At 50.1% G+C, this 20,678-nt stretch overlaps 1 protein-coding gene across 11 annotated transcripts in view; it reads left to right on the forward strand.

Annotated features, from left to right (window-relative positions):
- Slc43a2 (solute carrier family 43 member 2) overlaps positions 1–20,678 on the forward strand; it is a 45,391-nt gene that overhangs the window by 19,012 nt on the left and 5,701 nt on the right. For 4 of the 11 annotated variants that reach the window (NM_001439656.1, XM_087570569.1, NM_001105812.2 and 1 more), the window contains 8 exon segments: positions 9,081–9,173; positions 11,130–11,263; positions 11,350–11,552; positions 11,858–12,004; positions 15,179–15,317; positions 16,527–16,656; positions 19,082–19,155; positions 20,291–20,414. In NM_001439656.1, coding sequence (NP_001426585.1) covers positions 9,081–9,173; positions 11,130–11,263; positions 11,350–11,552; positions 11,858–12,004; positions 15,179–15,317; positions 16,527–16,656; positions 19,082–19,155; positions 20,291–20,414 — 1,044 coding nt within the window. 11 annotated transcript variants of the gene reach the window in all.

Genomic DNA, 20,678 nt, shown 5'->3' on the forward strand with positions numbered 1-20,678 from the left:
AGCAGAACCATCAGGATAGCTCCCAGACACAGTGCCGGCAGCGCAATGGCACTTTCTGTTTGTGCCTCCCACCCGTGTTTTCATTTTGGGGACAAAAGTGTTTTCAAGGTTGCCTTTAGAACTCCCTAAATCAAATCTACAAGGACTTTTAAACAGAGAATGGCTCCTTGATAACCTGGGAATGTGGGGGAATGTGTTGTCAGGGAAACCCTCATTTAGGGACTTTCTCAGGCCCAAAGCTTTGTATGACATGGACTGTGGGCTGTCACACTCATTGGTGAAGAAGGGGCCCCAAGTTGGCAAGATGCCTTTTCCTCATAAAACAGAAGGAGGTGTCCCATAGCTTGTACCCCTCCTCCACCCTCCCCTCCTACCTTCCCCCCTCACAGAGCCTTGGGAGTCTACACTCTGTCCTCCACACTATAGTCCTTTCCTTCAGTGTAAGCGGTTCAGAGGCTATCCAACAGTCATGGCTGGTTAGCTCAGGTCTCTTGCAGCACTGGGTCTGGGCATCCCTGAGGGAGAAGCACACCAATCTACTGGTGCAAGCACACACCCCATGATGTGGAGCCTTGGCCTCCCCCGGACATCTGGTCAACACACTCTAGTCTGTTTGCTTAATGTCTCCAGTTTGTACAGCCCTTTAGTTCGCTCCATCAGCTGAAGCACAAACATCAGTCAGCGGCTGAGGTGGCGTCTTTGGGCCGCCACCCCACAATCCAGGGCCTGAGTTGCTTAGAGATGGGAGCAGATGCAGCCAAAATTGTGAACATATCTTTTCCACTTCATTACCCTGACCCTTGTCAGTGTGGGCGGGATGGGGAGTTCTGGTCTGAAATACTTACAGAAGAGTGATTACAAAATGTTCAGGGGAGAAAAATCTCTGTGGGCTTTTCCCATCTTATTTATTGAAGTTTGGCTTTAAAACCTGAGGAATAAATGACCACAGGGGAATTAGAGTGGAGGTTGAAGAGGACAGAGTCCATTCATATCCTTCTCTTTAAGGACCTGAGGGACAGGTGTGGAGGCAAACAGCCCCTGTCAGCGGATGTGAGTCCAGCAGCCTCCTGCTGAGCTCCGTTCTACAGGCAGACAGAGTTTCATTTGCTTCCCTTCGGGGAGAGCCTGAGTACCAGGCAGGTGGGACTCTCCTGGTGCCATAGCCCACTTAGCCTCTGATTTCCATCCGTATCTTGGGAAGGCAAAGCAGTCAGTGGATGGCCGTTGGGCTGGGGAAACTGGTCATTTTTTCAGAGGGGTTCTACCTGATAGATTTGCTCCACGTGACATGTGCGGGGGTTGACAGGAGGCAGTGGGGGTGTCGCCAGGTGGAATGGGAGGTGACTGGAAGAAGGCAGTTTTCCCTCCCCACCCCTGTACCAGTGAAGCGGAAAGGTGACCGCAAGGACCCGTGATGTGTGCTGAGGGGTGCCTGCTTGTTTCAGTTAGGGAATGACCCAGCTTTTCTGAGTCCTCTTGTCCAGACTAGTTTCTGGGTAGAGAGTCTGGATAGATAGATAGATAGACTGGATCCTGGCCTAACAGACTTTACTGAACTCAGGGTGTACATATCAGCCAGCTGAGGACAAAGCTCTTCTCTGAAAGGATCACAGACCTAGAATGTTAGTCCCCCACCCACTGTTTGGCTCTGGGGCTTCATTAGAGAGTCAGGGAGTAACCCCAGGGTGAATGGATTCAGGGGGCCTCAGCTCTGAAAAAGGACTGTCATTCATCCCACAGCCTTCCCTGGGGGTTGACATCTTAGGGTCCCTAAGGAGGCTTGTCTAAACTGTTATTTTGGCCATGGCCTCTGGGGATTCTCATCCAGTGGCCTGAACACCAGGGGAGGGGCTGCCTACAGCTGCTGTTTTCCCCTCTGGGAATGTGACACAGCTGGGCCTGTTTATGGTACAGCTGAGGGACTGAGGGAGAGTGAGTCATCAGGGTGAGGGAAGGCCTAGCCTAGGCCCAGGAGCTCAGGCACAGAGGACAGGTTTTGCTTAGCAGAATAGAGGCAGCAAAGTGGCTGTGAGAAGAAACCAGGATCTGGGAGAGGGGCTTAAGCTGCCTACCTGTAAGTGTGCCTGGGAGCCAGGAAGCAGCCTCTACGGAGCAGAGCGTCCCCCTGCCACCTGTTGCCACAGCGCGGCTCCAGCTTCCTATTTGGCAGCAGAGCTGGTTTTGCCCTCCAGCAGGCCCTCGAGGCCTCACTAAGGCAGTCAGCTTAACACTCAGACAGCACTAACAACATCACCACCATCTCGGCACCATTATGTCTGACAGGACTGGGCAAGGGCAGGAGGACAGACAATAATCAAGGAGAGACCAGACTAGTGAGAGAGGGAACCCAGATCAGAGAGTCCATATACAAACACACATCCCTGGGCGGAATGGTCCTGGATCACAGGGGTCAGCCGAGGGCAGAATTGGGCAGAGGCTGGTCTGAGAGGAGTGTCTGAAGGGATTATAAGAATCCCCAGTGAGCTGAATCAGGTAGGATGCCTTAATAAAGATACCTTAATAAAGAATACGTAAGGGAGAGAGACAACATTAGAGGAGAAACGACTTGAGATCCAAACAGAAGTGTGGCACCAGGCCTTCACCTAGTAGGAGTTCTGGATCCTAAGGTTGACCTTTACTAGCTTGAGGGAGTCTTTTGACCCTTAAATGCTTTGTTCTAAGATAGGTGCTCATGTGACTTGGGCTGGCGGAGTGGAGCATGAATTTCTGATCCTTCCACCTCCATCCACCTCTGGAGGGTTGGGATTAGAGGTGCGCCGTGCCTGGTTTAGACGCTGAAAGTTTTGTAAGCGGTGAGTAAGCAGGGACAAGGAACATTTAGACAGTTGCTTTCAGGGTTTTAAAGATATAGAAAGCAGGTGCTAAAAATAATTGCTATTAGTATACATGCTCTTTACTGGGAAGGAAATCTGACCACACTGCTCCTGAGCCAACAGTGGGGAAATCTCCAGCAGGCAGGCAGGCAGGGAGGCCGGCCAGCTTTGGAAAGAGGAGAGGACCCAGCCTGAAGGAGAGAACACAATTAGTGTTACCACTTAGGTACAAGGTAACCAATGCCACAGGGAACGCAGGCTTTCTGAGCCTTACCCTCCTGAGCCCTCTGACTATTGACTGCTGTTTATGCTTGGGGTTTCATTAGCCAAGGTCAGCCTCAGGCTTTGACTATCATGCCCTTTCTCTTTCCCACAGTTTTTGAAACAGTTAAATCTATTTAGCCCAGACTGGCTTCATGCTTCTTACTCTCCAGAAACGTGCCACTAAACCCACCTTGATCACCTATTTAAAATATGTCTTTCTGTTGTTTTATAAAAAGTTAAGAGCAGGGTGGTAGTGGAGCAGCCCCTAGTCCCAGCATTTAAGGGGCAGAGGCAGGGGGATCTCTGAGTTTGAGACCAGCCTGGTCTACAGAGCAAGTTGTAGGATAGCCAGGGCTACACGGAAACCCTGCCTCAAAAACAAAATTATACATTAAGAGGAAATTAAATGACAAGGAAAAACATACTTATATGTGATCATATAGGATGCCTGACTTTTGTTTTTGATTTATTTTTACTAATATTTTAGTTGGCATACAAAATAGTAGGTCTCGTTAGAACATGCTCATACACATATTGCTGTGCCTCCTCCGGTCCTCCTTCCTCAAACCCTCCTTTCAGTGTTACAGATTAAGCCTAGGACTTCGCGTTAGGTGAGGACTCTACCACTGAGCTGACCCTCTCGGACCACGACTCACCCTTTCATCCCATGACAGAAATCCTTTTATGAATAAATATAAAAGGACTTAGGCTCTAAAACCAGAGACGTGGTTTCCTAAATTATAGACCATGTAAGCAAGCAGGCACTAGGCAGTCATTTCAGACTGTGTCAGAAAGGAAGAGTAAATCTTAGAAAACACTTTATAATAATATATCGGGTTAGAGGGGAAGAGCTGTGACGCATGCCTGCAATCCCAGCTCTTAGGAGGCAGTGGCAGAGAATTATCTCCCCAGACCCTAATAGCATATTTGAAGCTAACCTGGGCTACATGGCACACTATCTTAAAAATAAACAAAAGAAACAACAGTGTGGAGGGACTAGAGAGATGGCTCAGTGGTTAAGAGCACTGGCTGCCCTTCTAGAGGACCCCAGTTCAATCCCCAGCACCCACATCACATGGTGGCTCACAACCGTCTGCAACTCCATTTTCAGGGCATCCAGCACCTTCTGGCCTCCTTGGGTATCTGGTACGCAAGTGGAGCATAGACTTATTTGCAGGCAGAACACCCATACACATAGAATAAAATAAAATGCTAACAAAAAAAGGGAATAAAGAAGTTGGATGTGGTGGTGCACGCCTTAAATCCCAGCGTTGGGGAGGCAGAGGCGGGCTGATCTACATGAGTTTCGAGGGTAGGGCCGCTATACAGAGAAACCCTATCTTGGAAAAAGGAAAAAAAAAAAATGCAGGGGAAAAAAGGTTAGTTGGATACAGTGGTGCCATTGTGTGGTCTCAGCTGTTTGAAAGGCTAAAGCAGGAAAATTACTTGTGCCCAGGAGTTCGAGACCAGTGTAGGCAACATAGCACAGTTAGTTACTTTTTAAAAAAGGAAAAGGTTGGGGTTGGGGAGTTGGCTCAGTGGCAGAGCGCTTGCCTAGCACGCGCAAGGCCCTGGGTTCGGTCCCCAGCTCCGGAAAAAAAAAAAAAAAAAAAAAGAAAAAAAAAAAAGAAAAAAGGAAAAGGTTTATACAGCAGTATGTTGCCTGATGACCCACGTTCAATCCCTAGGATCTACATGGTGGGAGGAAAAGAACCAACTCCCACAAGTTGTCTTTTTGTTCCAGATGTTTTATAATAGATATGCATTCCTTTTCTAACCAGGAAAAATATTCATAATTTAAAGTACACAACATAGATGTTGGCAGGAAACTGATGTGGTTTGCCCTGAGGCCCTGTGCTGCCCTAGGAGCAGCATTCTGACCAAAATAACATGGGTTTTCTTGGTTTGGTAACACTCTTCCAGGTAGGATGCTGGGTGTGGTGGCCTATTCGGGTAATGGTAATAACCAGCATGTTGGGAGATTGGGGTGGGGGATGAGGAATGGAGGGTAGCAAGACCAAAAGATCACAGGAGACCTTGTCTCAGAAGAAATCAGAAAAGGAATGCTGCAGGCAGGTTGAGCAGAAGGATAATTTCACTGCTGCCATTGATCCCGCCCAGGGCAAATGGTTTCATCACCAACAGGTGAACCTGTTCTTTTGTCCTTGAGTCGTCTAAGGAGATCAGAGCAGGGGCACACCATCCACCTCAAGCCCTTGTTATGCCGGCCACTATCCTAGGTAAGGATTAAAAGGAGAAAGAAAAGGGCCAACCAACTCCTGGTCTGCTTTTCTGGTGTGTTTGCAAGCCCCTTTGAAGAGGTTCTGTCCAGGGCTGATTCTGATGTGGAGAATTTTTCCTAAAGACATAATAGTCATGTGCAAATGAGTTCATGCTCAGTGTCCCTGTCCCCCTCCCTGGCTTGACCCGGCCTGAAGGAGGACAGGCCTTTGGCCTCAGCTGCTCTTCTGACCCCTCTGATCTCTTCCTTTCTTCACTTGTCCTGACTGGACCAGAATCTGTTTTCCTTTTCCACATAGGCAGGTATCATCTCTGGATTCTCCCCAGGGTGGATGCCTTTCCTACAGGTATGCCTTGCTGCCTGACTACGTGCGTTTGGGAACCGAGTGTGTCTTTGAGTTACAGTGTCTTCCAAGCAGGCATACAGCCAGCCCAGTTACCTTTCGTGCCCAGCTGGGCAAGCTCATGCATACCTGACCACCTCATGCTTCCTAGGTCTCCTATGCCTGTCACATGTCCCCTATGCCCATCACATGTCCCCTTCCTACCCTTCTCAGAAAGTCTAAACCAAAGAGAAAAAGCTATTTGTGTGCTAAGAACTTGGGAGGAAACTTAGCTGGTCACCCTTGCTAATGTTCCTTTTTAGTCCTGTGGTACTGCCCCCCAACACAATCCTGCTTCTTACTAATATTCTGAAAAGCATTACTGACCTAGAATTCACATACCATCCATTTCACCTAAAGTGTGCATTTAGTGAGCTCTAATGTATTTAGAGGTGTGCAGTCACTTTATTCACCCTCACCACCCCAACAGAAGTCCTGTACCCTCTGGCAGTCCTCCCTCTCTGCCCTGGCCTTTGCCAGTCGTGGATCTCCTCTTTGTCTTTTTGGATTTGTCTATGGGACATTTCATGCAATGGATCCATATAACTTGTGCTTTTAAAGAAAACATTATTTATGTGTAAAGGTATTTTGCCTGCGTGCATGCGTGTATGTATGTATACCACATGTGTGCAGTGCCATCCAGGGGTCTAATAAAGGGTGTCAAACCCCCTAGAACTGGAGTTGCGGTGGTTGTTAGCTGCCATGCCGGTGCTGGAAGGAGCAGTGCTCTCCAGGAGCGCTCTCCTGTGCTGGCTTTGTTCTCTCTCAGCTTACGTCTCCCAGGTCCACACCTGGTTAGCATGTCCGGTCTCCGTTCTGTAATTATGTATATAACTTTCGTTTATCTGTTCATCTTGATGGACATTAGGGGTTTCCGTGTTTTGCTCTTATGAAGAGTGCTGTCCCAAACATTCATGTGCAGCACATGCTCCTACTTCTCTTAGGAATGAATGTACCTAGGAGTGGAATGTCCTGGTCATGTGACTGTTTTGTTTCAACTGTTTGAAAAACCATCTCTGTTTCCAAAGTGGCTGTAGCTTCAAGTTTCTCCTGGAAGCTTATGCCAGCTCCTCCTGGTTCTCACCAATACTTGTTACTGTCTAACTTAGAACAGCCACCCTAGTGGGTCTGTGTGTGTGTATACGCATGTACCTCTGGAGGTAAGAGGATGGCTTGTGAGAGTTGGTTCTCTCCTTCCCCCATGTAGGTCCTAGGGCTTGAGCTCAGGTTGTGAGCCTTGGCAGCAAGTGCCTTTACCCAGGAGCCATCACTCTGTCTGTCTGTCTGTCTGTCTGCAATTTACTCCAAGAGGGCCTCACTCTGTGGCCCTGGCTGTCTTGAAAATTGTTATGTAGACCAGGTTGGCCTCCAACTCACAGAAATCCACTTGCTTTTGCTTCCCAAATGCTGGGATTGAAAGTGTGCACTGCCACACTCACCCGCTTCCCTTTGTTTTTTGTTTGTTTGTTTGTGTCTGGATCTTGCTGTGTAACCCTTGTTGGCCTGAAATTAACTATGTAGACTAAGCTGGCCTCTGCCTCTGTCTATCTTGGAGCATATACATTAAATACTTTTATGCTCATTTTTTTTTTTTTGTTCTTTTTTTTCGGAGCTGGGGACCGAACCCAGGGCCTTGGGCTTCCTAGGGAAGCGCTCTACCACTGAGCTAAATCCCCAACCCCTTATGCTCATTTTTTAATATCCATTGCTTATTTATTTAATCAAGAGCAAAACCAGGCAAAAAATGAGAGACAGGCATAGTGTCACAGCTAACCCACTTTGGTATAGAGAAATGGGCTTGCAGCGGCCTTCTCTAGTCTTGATAGGGTCTTGCTGTGAGCCTCTGATGGCCTAAGATTTTGGCCATCAGAGGCCTGAGTGCTGGGCTCCTGAGTGTGCTTAGGCCATAGTCATGATGATTAAACAAAAAGGACCCCGGACAATAAGAGAGGAACATTGCCTAGGCCCACACTCACTAGATGAATTTAGTGAGATAGGTGGACATAGCTCTTGAGAATGTCCCCAGCACCAAGAGCGCTGTTGATGACATGGTAACAGGCTCCTGAGCTGGAAGAAGACACGGGGCTGCTTGTGGGCAGAGCTTGCTTTGCGCCAGTTGAAATCCATCCGTGCTTAGTTTTTTGGGGTTTTCTAGAAAGGGTTTCTCTGTGTATCCCTGGCTGTCTTGGAACTCACTCCGTAGACCAGGCTGGCCTCAAACTCAAGAGATCCGCCTGCCTCCGCCTCCTTTGTGCTGGGATTAAAGGTGCTTACCACTATGCCTAGCATTTTTGTAAGCTATTTTATTTATTTGTATGAGTGCTTTGTCCCTGTGTATGAGTGTATGTACATGGTGTATGCAGTACACAGAGGCCAGAAGAAGGTGTTGAAGGATGACTGTGAACTCCCTACCCTGTCAGTCCTGACAACCAAACCCAGATCCTCTGAAAGAGCGATAAGCACTCGTAACTCCTGAGCCATGGGCCCAGCTCAGGTTGTGGTGTCTTAGCAGGACTGAGTTTCCACAGAATCACTGAGGGTTGGCCTTGAAGTCATCTCAGATGGGCCTGGTCTTGCTTTGCACCCATGCTCAGAGTGGTCGTGTTAAAAACAGCCAGAGCCTTCCTAATCCTGGCGTTCTGGAGGTGCTAGGTGTCTCCCAGGCTAGTGTCAAGTTGGAACAAATCCTCTACTTACACTAAACAACTCAGGCAGGAATTGGGGAACCACCTGTCTTGTTAGGACCGTGATTGGCACCTTCCGGAAACATACTCTCAAAACCAAAAGCAGCTTTTGCTGACATCTGGTCTTTCTGGGACGCTGATATTTTTATTTATAAAATGACACTCATTCCCCAAATAGATTCTTATTTTTAACGGGCTTTCTTCCTTTGAGGGGTGCTTAAGGCTCACGGTTCTGCTCTCTGCCACCTCCTTCAAACACAGCAACTATGGTAAGGGCCCCGGTCTGTGTCAGGAGTGGTGAGGCAGTTTGCAAACAGTCTTGTCTTTTCTCCATCTCTGTCTGGGAAGGAAAGAAAACTTGCCATTGATTCGTGGCAGTTGCCTAGATTGCTGTTCTGTGAATTCCACAGAGGGAGAGTAACTGAGGCTCGGCCTGGCCACTGCTAGCTGCTCACTTCCCTTCTCCCTAAGGTGATTCCAACTCAGCCCTGGACAGCTATGAATACAGCGTAACACCAAGTCATAAAGCTTACTTAGACCCTCCTTGGTGTTCTTGTAAGCTCAATTGCGTAGCTCTCTGGTATGAATTTGCAGATGACGGTGTTGTGTCACAATGTCAAAAGGTGAGATGTACCTGTGACCTAAGCCTGCCTTTCTTCCATCCATCCCCTCAGCTGCCCAATATGTTCGGTGACCTTCGGTCCACATTTATTGCCTTGATGATCGGATCCTACGCTTCCTCAGCAGTTACCTTCCCGGGAATCAAGGTGAGGGTGTGACCAGCCCATGTCTCTCCACTTCCTAACAGGCTTTTTCCTAGCCCCTAGGCAGAGGCCTCTACCTAGGCCACTGCAGTCTCTGCAGAGAGACGTCATTGTGAACACTAAGGGGTGGCCCCTTAACTGCCCCTCCCACCTAGGCAGGATGCACCTGGCACCACGGGAGCAAGAGAAAAGAAAACCCCTGGGCCCTGGAAGAGGAGAGCTTGAGTGTTGTTCTGTGGTGTGTGACCCCAGCCTGCCTTGGGGAGGGAAGGTAGGGTGAGGGAACTTGCCTGTTGATGTTGGGCTGTTGCTGCCCATTAGCCAGAGCTCCGCTGTCCGTCCGCCAAGTTGGTTCAGCTGTTTCCCTCCCAGGCAGGATTCTGAGCCCGTGGAAGTCACATGGCATCAGGAAGAAGCCTAGGCTCAGAATCTCCTAGGCTCGGGTCCCTCCCCTCTTCTGTTGCTCTGTCAGGGTGTTACCAAGAGCTCTTCTCTCCCCAAGCACTGGCATCAAGATGAAGCCCACTTCAGGGCTATGGGGTGCTGTGATGAAAAGAGGGGTCCTCAGATATAGGCTGGGAACCCTGGGGTCCGTGTGCTGGGTGGTAGGAATCTGACCAGTCACCCTGTGAACTTCTTACTCCTGGAGGAAGCAGAAGCTCCTTGGCTTCTGGGTATAAGTGACAGCCTCCACCTAGGGAGCTGGGCAGATACATGCTAAGGCACTTAGAAGACTCTCACATTGGGTCTGGGAAGAAATGGGGATGATCAAGACAGCCCTATGGGGGCTGGAGAGATAGCTCAGTGGTTAAGAGCACTGACTGCTCTTCCAGAGGTTCTGAGTTCAAATCCCAGCAATCACATGGTGACTCACAACCATCTGTAATGAGATTTGATGCCCTCTTCTGGTGTGTCTGAAGACAGCTACAGTGTACTCATATATAATAAATAAATAAATCTTAAAAAAACAAAACAAAGCAAAAAAAATAAGCCTAGGGGCACAGGCCTGCACTCATGACTAAGGAAGCTGAGGCAGGAGGGGATGGAAAGTCCAAGAGCAACCTGGGCAAGTTAGTCTCTACTTGTCTCTAAAAGGGCCATGAGTAAAATTTATTGGTAGACAGTTGGCAAGCACACAGGAGGCCCCAAGTTCAATTTCTGGTACTTAAGAAAAGAAAGTAGTCATTGGTGCTAAAATGCTTGGCCCTCTGCCCTCTGCCCTCTGCCCTCTGCCCGCTGCCAGGATCATCACTAACCTTGGCCGAAGCACTCTCCCAGTGTAGCATCAACACCTGTTTCACAGAGGAGCCAAAGGAGCTGCGTCAGTTGGTCTTCCGAGTGTCTGGAGCACCTGCCCTGTGTGTACTTAAAGGCTAGAGAGATATCAGTGGACAGGGCTGGCAAGTTCCTATCCTGGGAGAACTAGACAGTCAAGCAGAGTAGCCAGGCTGCCTGTGAGCCCAACACTCTGTATGTAGAGGCAGGAGGATCAAGAGTTTGAGGCTGACCAGAGTTATACAGAATTTGTCTTAAAACAGAGAGAAACCTTCAGAAGAAGCAGAAAAACCTTAGCCAGTGCTGATTACTGTGACCCAGAGAGACAGACATGACAGCGATAACTCAGTCACCTCTTTTTTTTTTTTTTTTTCCTTTTCTTTTCTTTTTTCGGAGCTGGGGACTGAACCCAGGGCCTTGCGCTTGCTAGGCAAGCGCTCTACCACTGAGCTAAATCCCCAACCCCACTCGGTCACCTCTTAAGATGGTGACATTTGGTTCAGATTGGATTCTAGGTTCAGACAGGTTGAGATTATCAGGACATGGGGGTTCTAATAGCCAAACAGCTCAGCTCACAGGATTGTGCCTTTTTATTCAGCCCAGCGTTGTGAGTGCTTCCCAACTGTCCCCTGCCCAGTGCTCATTCTGCCTTCTCACTGATAACACTGCTCCCTCTCCTGACAGCTCATCTATGACGCTGGGGCCTCCTTCATCGTCATCCTAGTGGTCTGGGCTGGCTGCTCTGGCCTGGTTTTCCTCAACTGTTTCTTCAACTGGCCACTAGAGCCCTTCCCAGGACCAGAGGACATGGACTACTCGTAAGTTAGGCATGTTCTCTGCCCTACCCTCACACCAGCCAGAGTCCCAGGCAGCAACCAACAAACACCCTCCCTGTGGCTGCTAGGGTGAAGATCAAGTTCAGCTGGCTAGGCTTTGACCACAAGATCACAGGGAAGCAGTTCTACAAGCAGGTGACCACAGTGGGGCGCCGGCTGAGCGTGGGCAGCTCCATGAGGACTGCCAAGGAGCAAGCTGCCCTGCAGGAGGGCCACAAGCTGTGTCTATCCACCGTGGACCTGGAGGTTAAGTGCCAGCCGGATGCTGCAGGTACCCAGAGCACAACTCTCCCCTTCCAGGTTGGCCCAAGAGGTCTGGGGGCAGGGGGAGGGTTATCCACACTTACACTGCAGGTGCAGCCCACAGCCCCCTTGATCCGGAATCACTGGCTGAGGCTCTGTATCCTCTGGGTATCCTCTCACCGCATGCCTAGTCTGTCTTAAAGGGGGACAGACACATACACAGAGCTTAGGGAGTCTGCTGATGAGCGTCAAGACCATAGACCTCAGCAGGGCTCTTTGCTGTCCCTCACCTCCAGCAGAGTCCACACATTGAGGCTTCTTCCCTCTCCACAGCAGCCCCCTCGTTCATGCACAGTGTGTTCAGCCCCATCCTGCTGCTCAGCCTGGTCACGATGTGTGTCACACAGCTACGACTCATCTTCTACATGGGGGCCATGAACAGCATCCTTGAGTTCCTGGTCAGCGGGGACCAGAAGACAGGTAAGTGTGCCCTGGGCCGCCTTTGATGCATCCCTCCAGGGTAGGGCAATGCTGTTACTCTCACCAGCCCAACAAATCCCTCCATCCCCTCCAGCTGACGTACTGTGTGACCCAGATCAGCAGGCCTGCTAACTTGTCGGGGCTGAGCTGTTCCCTCATGTCCACATCAGGGGTTTCCCGGCTAAGAAGGGAGAGGACTGAAATAGCACTGTGTCTAGGGCATGCGATGAATGTTTCCAGTGCCACTGGGGAGGGCGGAGGGCTTCGACAGTGCTGAAAACACTACTCAGAGCAGAAGACCAGCCCCACCCAGTCACACAGTCACATCCCTGATCCGAAGGGACTGGCTTGGCATTTGGACATCCTGGGGGCTGAGGGAGGACCTTTGTCCCAACTGAGGACTCAGGGTCCAGTGAGGGCCCACTCTGATCGATGTCCCTCCCTGGGAACTAGGGAAAACAAGCTTCTCAGGAACGAAGTACTCTGGTTGAGGCTTGTTCACTCTGGGAAACAGAACTGATAACCCACAGGAAAACAGCAGCAGGTCTCGAGCTGACAAGGGGCTTTGCTTCGCAGAGAAAGTCAGTACTTCCCCAGGGCCTGGCTGACTCAGCTTTAGTCATCCTGAGCAGGCAGGACAAACACACAGGCAAATCCTCTCTGTCGGCAGTCTCACCAGCCTGCCGCTTTCTTTTGTTGGCTAACTTGTTTTTACCAAGGGAAAGATAACGCAGTCCTTGCAAGGAGTCAACATACCAGTGTTCCGCAGAGACAGGAAGGCCTGCTTTCACAGAGGGAAACACTCCAGGCACCTCATGGCTTCTCGGTGGAGGGGAAAAGTGGAAAGAAGCCTAATGTAATAAGCAAGAAAATCATGGGGCACAGTGATGGCCTCGTGGTCCTTATGGGAGAAAATGGCCTTAAACTTTGCTTAATCCAGTGATAATTTCTTGACTTTTTTATTTGTTTGTTTCGAGACTGTGTTTCTCTATGTAGCCCTGGCTGGTTTAGAACTCACTCTGTAGACCAGGCTGGCCTCCAATGGCACTCTCGATGAAGTGATGGCAACTGGTAAGCCAGGGCAGAGATTCCCCTGCCTCTGCTTCTCAGGAGCTGATGGGATCAAAGGTGTGTGCACCACTGTCTGGCAATAATTTCCTGACATTATACCCTTGGAACTTTTTTTTTTTAAAGAGTCTTGAGCAAAAATGTGGCTCACGTGGTAGAATGCTTTCTTAGGGTTCATGACACCTGCACCACTTAAATCGGCGGGCACAGTGATGACTGCCTGTGATCCCAGCACTCCAGAGGTGGAGTAGAAAGATGTTCAAAGTCGTCAGAGATTGCAGAGCACATTGGAGGCCCGCACGGGTTAGGGAGAGCGTATCTGGATGAGTCTTGCTTGCTGCTTTGCTTAGCCTCTCAGGTACCTTCCTGCTTCAGTCTCCTGTAGCTATGACTATAAGTGTGGGTCACCCTACGTAGTAGAACATTTTTGGGGTTTTTTTCTTTTTGTTTTGTTTGGTTGTTGTTGTTGTTGTTGTTGAGATGTGATAGGCTAGGTTGGCGTGGAACTCGCTTAGTAGACCGGTTGGCTTCAGATAGTAGTAGGTAATCCTCCTGTCTCAGCCAGGGACTGGAATTACCATCGTACTCAGCTTAATCTTCTGGTATTTCACTTAAATAAAAATCTTTTGTTGGTACCAGCTCAGCAGGCAGAGATGCTTGCTGCTCATGAGGAAGTCAGAGCACAGTGGTCAGGAGTTGGTTCTCTTCTTCCCCTGTGGATTTAATTCCAGCACTCAGGCAGAAGCAGGTAATCTCTGTGGGTTCAAGGCCAGCCTGGTCTACAGAGAGAGTTCTATCTAGGACAGCCATGGCTACACAAAAAAGACAAAACAGGAAAAAAAAAATGGCAATTCTGATACACCCCCACAATCTCAGGTGCTAGGCAGAGTAAGGCAGGAAGATTATGATTTCCAGTCCAGTTTGGCTACACAATAAAACCTTATCTAAAAAACAAACAAACAAAAAACCTGTCAGCTTCAAGAAGTAGAGGGGCTCAGGAGAAGTCTGGATTCTAGTAGACAGGCGCTATGTTCCTCTCATCTCCAGCACTCACAGACCTAGCTCTGCTCAGAAGGGCTGCGTGGGGTCAGGGAGCTGAAGGAGGAAGCCTGACTGACGGTCTAGGGAGACTAGTGTCAGATGACTACATGCCTGGCACGGATCCTTTGACCTTTCCTTCTCTCTGAGTGCAGCAGGAGGTAACAGTGACAGAGCAGCTCTCCTACAGGGCCACATGGTAGAACTCTGAGTCTACCCGGCCTTCTGCCTTTAACATACCACTTCCTCATCATGGTGCCCAGACCGGGGCTATAGGTCTGACACACCAGCCTGCTCATGATGAGCAGCCAGGGGAATATCAGCTGGGCTGGGCTCTCTTTCACATCCAACCTGGAGCTGGAGTGGGCGAGGCCTTCATTGAGTGCTCTGGGGGAGAGGGACTCTCAGGAAGCGGGGTATATGTTGTCCTGTCTCATTCGTACCTTCTGCCACTGACCCCTCTCCTTTCTGCTTTTCCACCTTTGCACTCTCGATGAAGTGATGGCGACTGGTAAGCCAGGGGCATTGTCAGGGAACGTTACACCTCCTCAGTACCCTCTGCTCAGCCCACAGGCTTCTTGCCTCAAATAACAAACATCCCTCTTGACTCAACTGGTGGGGTAAGGGTAGAACATTCAGTGGTCAACTATTTTTTGTCCCCCACCTCTTTAATTTTAAGTCTCTTTGAAGATAGAAGCCCTGACATCTGAGTCTCTGGGAGTGGTGCCTTCCTGGGGGCAGAGAAGAATGGTCAGTCACATATAAAGCCCCAGTTATGGACATTGGTGACTTTGTGGTTTCCAAGTCAGAGTGACTTCCTGAGACTTTGGAGGGTGGGTCATTGTGACATGCTGGATTTCAATAGCTGTTTCTGAGGAAGCAGCAGATGCTTAGAGCAGAAAATTGGCCTTTGTTCTAGCTTTGATTTGAGAAGTTCAGGTCTGTAGGTTCCCTGCAACCCACAGTGACCAAGAGGTTGCAAGGCAGACTCTGAAGACCCATAGAGTCCACTCAAGCCTCCCCAGGGCTGTGCCCGGTGCTCCCGTGACATGCTGTATTCTTCCCCAGTTGCCCTCTACACCTCCATCTTCGGCGCACTCCAGCTGCTCTGCCTGCTGACGGCTCCTGTCATCGGCTACATCATGGACTGGAGGCTAAAAGAGTGTGAAGATACTTCTGAGGAGCCTGAGGAGAAAGATGGCGCTCAGTACGTAGGCCACAGCCCACTTGCAACTTGCAGACAGCTAGGATAGATATCAGGCAGGGCCTGGTGGGCAGGAGGGACCCTTGCAAGCTCCACACCTGTTGTTCCCACCTCTGTGGACATTTTCTGATAGGATGATGTTGGGAGATGCTGAGCTAGATGAAAGCAGAGGAAGCCCAGGGCTGCAGGCTGTCACTCACGTCACTGGCACAAGCCCCACAAGGGGGCTATCTTAAAGCCACTTGCCACTGGGGTTCATTCCACACTTGAGCTGTAGGCCGCTCTAACTGAGCGTGCTAATGATGTGCTGACTACGAAGATTAAACAAGCCTCTGGAGTCCTGCTTTATGGAAGGGCTGGGCTCTGAGATCAGAGGATGAGTTAAATGCTGTAGTCTACAGCCCCGTCACATGATAGGCTGTTATTTATTGTGTCAGGCTCACCGCCAAGCATTTAACACACAATGTCTCGGTTCAGCTTTAGTACCATGATGCAATGTGTGTTAGCATTGTACCCACTTTACAGATGAGGGGACCAGGGCTAGGTGTTTGAGGCTTCTTCCAGAGGCGGTAAAGTTAAAGCGGTGGGCCCAGAATTGCTGCCTTCCTTCGCATTTTTGCTGTTTGTCCTGTGATCATCCGTGGGGTTTCAGTGTGGGTGGCGTGGCTGGAATCAGTAATAGTTAATCCACAAGGAAATAATTACAGAGACTCTCTGTTATCTAGGTTAGGCCCTAGAGCCAAAAGGCTATTTGCCATCCTGGTTCCATCTGCTGTGTATTTGTTCCCCTCACCCTGTCCTGCCCCACAAGGCGAAACCAACACACTGCACTCCCTTATCTGGCTTGTTACCAGCTTCCTGCAGGATACCGGTGCACTGAGGCTTTGCTGGTCCTCCTCGCAGGGGTGCTCCTGCTCCTCCCCCTCCCTGCCATCCAGGCTCACTAAGCAGGGCTGTGAGGGGTAGGGAGTGAGAGTGGGAAGGTGGGGTGGGGATGAGGGTGGTGAAGCTATCTTCTCAGCTGTGAGAGCTTCCATTTGAATCAGCCTCCACTCAACTGAGACAGCAGCCCTGACAGTGTCCTCCTGCTGGGCTAAGTTGTGGCTGAGTGGCCTGGGATCAGTCATCCCACATACTGGGATCCCTGAAGTCTTGACTTTTTGGAGAGGGCCCACCTTTTCCACCCTAAGTCCTGTGTGCCCTTCTCTACAGAGGTGAAAAGAAGCAGAAGCGAGACAGGCAGATTCAGAAAATCACCAATGCCATGCGGGCCTTCGCCTTTACGAACGTGCTGCTCGTGGGTTTTGGGGTAACCTGCCTCATTCCTAATCTGCCTCTACAGGTATGTGTGGGGAGAGGGAAGACCATGTTGGGGACGGGACACAAATGAGGGGTTTTTAGAGACTAAAACGCGTATTCACTCAGTTTGGCCATCCACCAATATTTGCTGGGGTCCACCTAGCCTCCTCCACTCCACAGCCCAGGGCTTGAGAAGGACGGTGAGCTGTGAACACCAGGCTTCTTTCACAGGACTCTTCTCCAAGAAGGCTTTGTTCTTCTCTGTCCTCGGGCACCTTGCATGCCATGGGTACCACCATCGTCTGTTTCCTGGAACTGTATGGTCTTGCATTTCCTCAGACAGTTGAAATCTGATGTCTGTAGAGGTTTTGGCCAAGGCTGGGTGGGTGTGGTGGTGTACACTTGCAACCCCAGCACTCTCAATGGCGGAGACAGCAGTGTCCACATGACTGGGATCCTGGAGAGAACAGACAATGACTGGGCCCGGCTTGGTGTCAGGGTTCAAAGGTTTAATTCCTTTATACAAGATTTCTCTCGTCTTCTGAGACAGAGTTTCTCTGTAGCCCAGGCTGGCCTCAGACTTGATCCTTCTACCCTAGCCCTTCAAGTGCTAGGATTCCAAGAACGTACCTCCATGCTTTGCCCCGCACTAGATTTCTGAGTTTTCTAAAACCCAACTTGCTGAGTTTGTAAGCCAAGTAGACTTTGCACCTGCCCCCACCCTTTGGTCTGTGAAAACATTGTACAGTCTGTCTGGGCCCGGGTCCCAGATTTACAAGGTGAAGGAATGCACTTGATAGCATTGCTTCCAGTGGGCGTAGCCCAAGTGCATCATCGTCTCACACCAGCTCTGGAAACGAAGAGGCTCTTTGTTTACAAGGTGCCAGGTGTCGAGCTATGTTGAGCACACAGGTGTGGACACCCACAGGCACTATCACACGTACGTGCTGGTACTGTGTACAGACTGACTAGAGTAAGCCCTGGGAGACTTGCGTCACTTCCAGGTGGGGAGATCCTCTCACATCCTTATCTTGACCATCTTGTCTGATGGAGGGAGGATGTTCAGTGCACGGCAGTCACTGCTGCTCTTTGCTAACTTGGTTTTCATCGAAGGCTACTTCTGAAAAGGCAGCGGTGCATCTGAAGGAGACAGAGCCTGTGCAAACCCACATCTGCAGCGCCTTTCTCAGTGCTGCCACTGTCAGGAGTAGCCCTGGCCCTTCCACTACCCACACTCCTGGGAGCAGGACCTCCACATAGCACACGTGCATACGTGAAATATATTTCAAAGAGAAAAGCTTATCCCAGCACTCAGGAGGCAGAGGCAGGAGGATCTCTGTGATTTCAAGGCCACCATGGTCTGACTACACAGAAAAACCCTGTCCAAAAAAAAAAAAAAAAAAAAAAAGACCTTAAAATATCTTTTCCTGTGCATGTGGGCGTTTTACCTACATGTATAACTCTGTGTCCCAAATGTGGGACATTGTCTACCAAGGCCAGAAGAAGGCATCAGGCTCCCTGGTTGCAGACAGTAGTCAGCTGCCTTGCTGGTGTTGGGAACCTAATGAGATCCTCTGGAAGGCAAGCTGTGCTCTCAACTGCTGGGCCATCTCTCTAGCCTCAATTTACATTATTTTAAGGAGTTGGGGATTTAGCTCAGTGGTAGAGCGCTTGTCTAGCAAGCCCAAGGCCCTGGGCTCGGTCCCCAGCTCTGAAAAAAAAGAAAAGGAAGAACATTATTTTAATTATACAAATGAGGACCTAGAGAGATGATTCAGTGGATGCTCTTGTGCAAGGACCTGAGTTCAGTGCCCAGCACCCACACGGTGCTCAGAACGGTCTGTAATGACAGTTTCAAGGAATCTTCTGTATTCTGGCACAAGGTACACACATGGTGCGCTCATACACATAACTGAAATTGAAATATATGTATTTATACAGGCCTGTGGGTATCAGGCTGTGACTACCAAATTTTTTTTTTTAATGATGCAAAACATTTTTTTTTAAAGACTTTATTATAGATGGTTATGAGCCACCATGTGGTTGCTGGGATTTGAACTCAGGCCCTCTGGAAGAGCAGTCAGTGCTCTTAACCACTGAGCCATCTCTCCAGCCCGATGCAAAACATTTTATCAAGGGTCAGTCATGGTGGCACATAACTTTAATCCCAGCACTGTGGAGGCAGAGGCAAGCAGGTCTTTGTGAGTTCAAGGCCAGCCTTGTCTACATAGACAGTTCTAGGGCAGCCAGGGATATACAGTGAGATTTTGCCTCAAAAAACAAAAACAAAAAATAAACAAAGCAGAACAAAAGAAAACAAGAGAGCATTCTGTACTAGAGAGCTGGTAACATCCAGCTCCAGGTGCCTACCATTCCTATGCCCAAGTCTCCAGACCCAGAGGGCAAGGACAGAGGAGGTCCTGAGGGTCTGCTGCTCATGCTCTGCTCTCCCTCCTTCCCTCCCTCAGATCTTCTCCTTCGTCCTGCACACAATTGTGCGAGGATTCATCCACTCTGCCGTAGGGGGCCTATATGCTGCCGTGTAAGTCCTGGAAGCTCTGGGTGGTGTGGTGGCCCCAACCCGAGGGGACTGCAGGTAGCACTGAGACCCTGCCTATCCTGCCCCGCTGGCATGTGTCATGTTGTATCGGGACATGTACTAGGGTTTCTGCTGTCTGTGTCACAAAGGCCATCATCTACACCTGACAGCAGGTGAGTCAGTAGGCAGACAGTTGGGTGCCCACAAGCCTTGGCATTTCACACGAAGTGAAATGCTTCAGCTAGGGTCAGTGCCTTTGAGCCCCAGGCATTGCTATTCAGCCAAGTCCTGGCGCTGTCCCTGACTGCTCACTGGGACAGGGTTGGGTTCTGAATGCTTGAAGCTAAATACTAACGTGTAAATAGTCCTCTGCAGGGGCAGTGACATGAGTAATTGGTCCCAGAAAGTCCTGAGCTGTCCTCACCCAGGGCCTCAGAGGGCCATTCGCTGGCCATAACCTCCTTGGACCCCAGCTACAGTGAAACCGACATCTTTTCCAAAAAGCTACACAGTTATTCCCTCTTTTGCCCAGGGCTTGACCCAGAAATTTAAACCCTAGTTCCGTCATCCACTGTCTGTGATCATGAATACAGCTCCCTCATACCTCTGAGGCAGAGCCTGGTATTCCCCAAGACTAAGTCCAGAACTCCTTCCCTCTTTAAGCAGCAACCTACAGGGTCATTCCAGGTCCGCCTGTCCCTGCCTTGTCCCACACCCCCAGGCCTGGAGGAAGTTGTGGCTGCCCTGGCAGAGTATGAGGGAGTCGGGCAAGAGCTGTGATGCTGAGTTTCCGTGATTGTGCAACGCTGCTGGAGAGGGGTACAGCAGAGCCAGGCTCAGCCTCCAACCTGCTCCCGGGAATGTTTCCCAAGCCGCAGACTCTGCTGGCACCATGCTTCCCTCCCTGCTCGTCCCACACCCACAGGCTGAGGGCACATCTGAGTATGGGAGAGGCTTGCTCCAGAGTCTGGAGCCTCAGGGACCTGCACCCAGACATCCTGAGGCTGATCCCACCTCTCCCTACAGGCACCAGTGCCTCCAGGCAGCCCTGGTTACCAGCATACCTAAGCCAGGCCAGTGAGGGGCTTGGGAAGCCTGTGAATGGTGCTGGCTGTGATGGGTCTCATTACCCCAACAGGTACCCCTCCACACAGTTCGGTAGCCTCACAGGACTGCAGTCCCTGGTCAGTGCACTCTTTGCTCTCCTACAGCAGCCACTGTTTCTGGCCATGATGGGGCCTCTCGGAGGAGATCCTCTGTGGGTAAGAAGGGTCAGGGTGTCTCTCCATTTTGCTCCTGGGAAGTGGGGCCCAAGGACAACAGGTAGTGTGGGAATGTTGGACAGTACCCAGTCAGGGGTCCCTTGTGATGGTGGCCAGGAAGAAGGAGAAAAATGGCTTCTCTTTGAATCTGATTCTGGGGTGAATCCCAGGCTTTCCATCCAAAGACCAGCACTCTCATCCAGGTGTCAAGAATGGTCCCAGTCGGGGTTGGGGATTTAGCTCAGTGGTAGAGCACTTGCCTAG

The sequence above is a fragment of the Rattus norvegicus genome, chromosome 10 (assembly GCF_021556685.1).
Source record: "Rattus norvegicus strain SHRSP/BbbUtx chromosome 10, alternate assembly SHRSP_T2T, whole genome shotgun sequence".
Taxonomy (NCBI): Eukaryota; Metazoa; Chordata; class Mammalia; order Rodentia; family Muridae; genus Rattus; species Rattus norvegicus.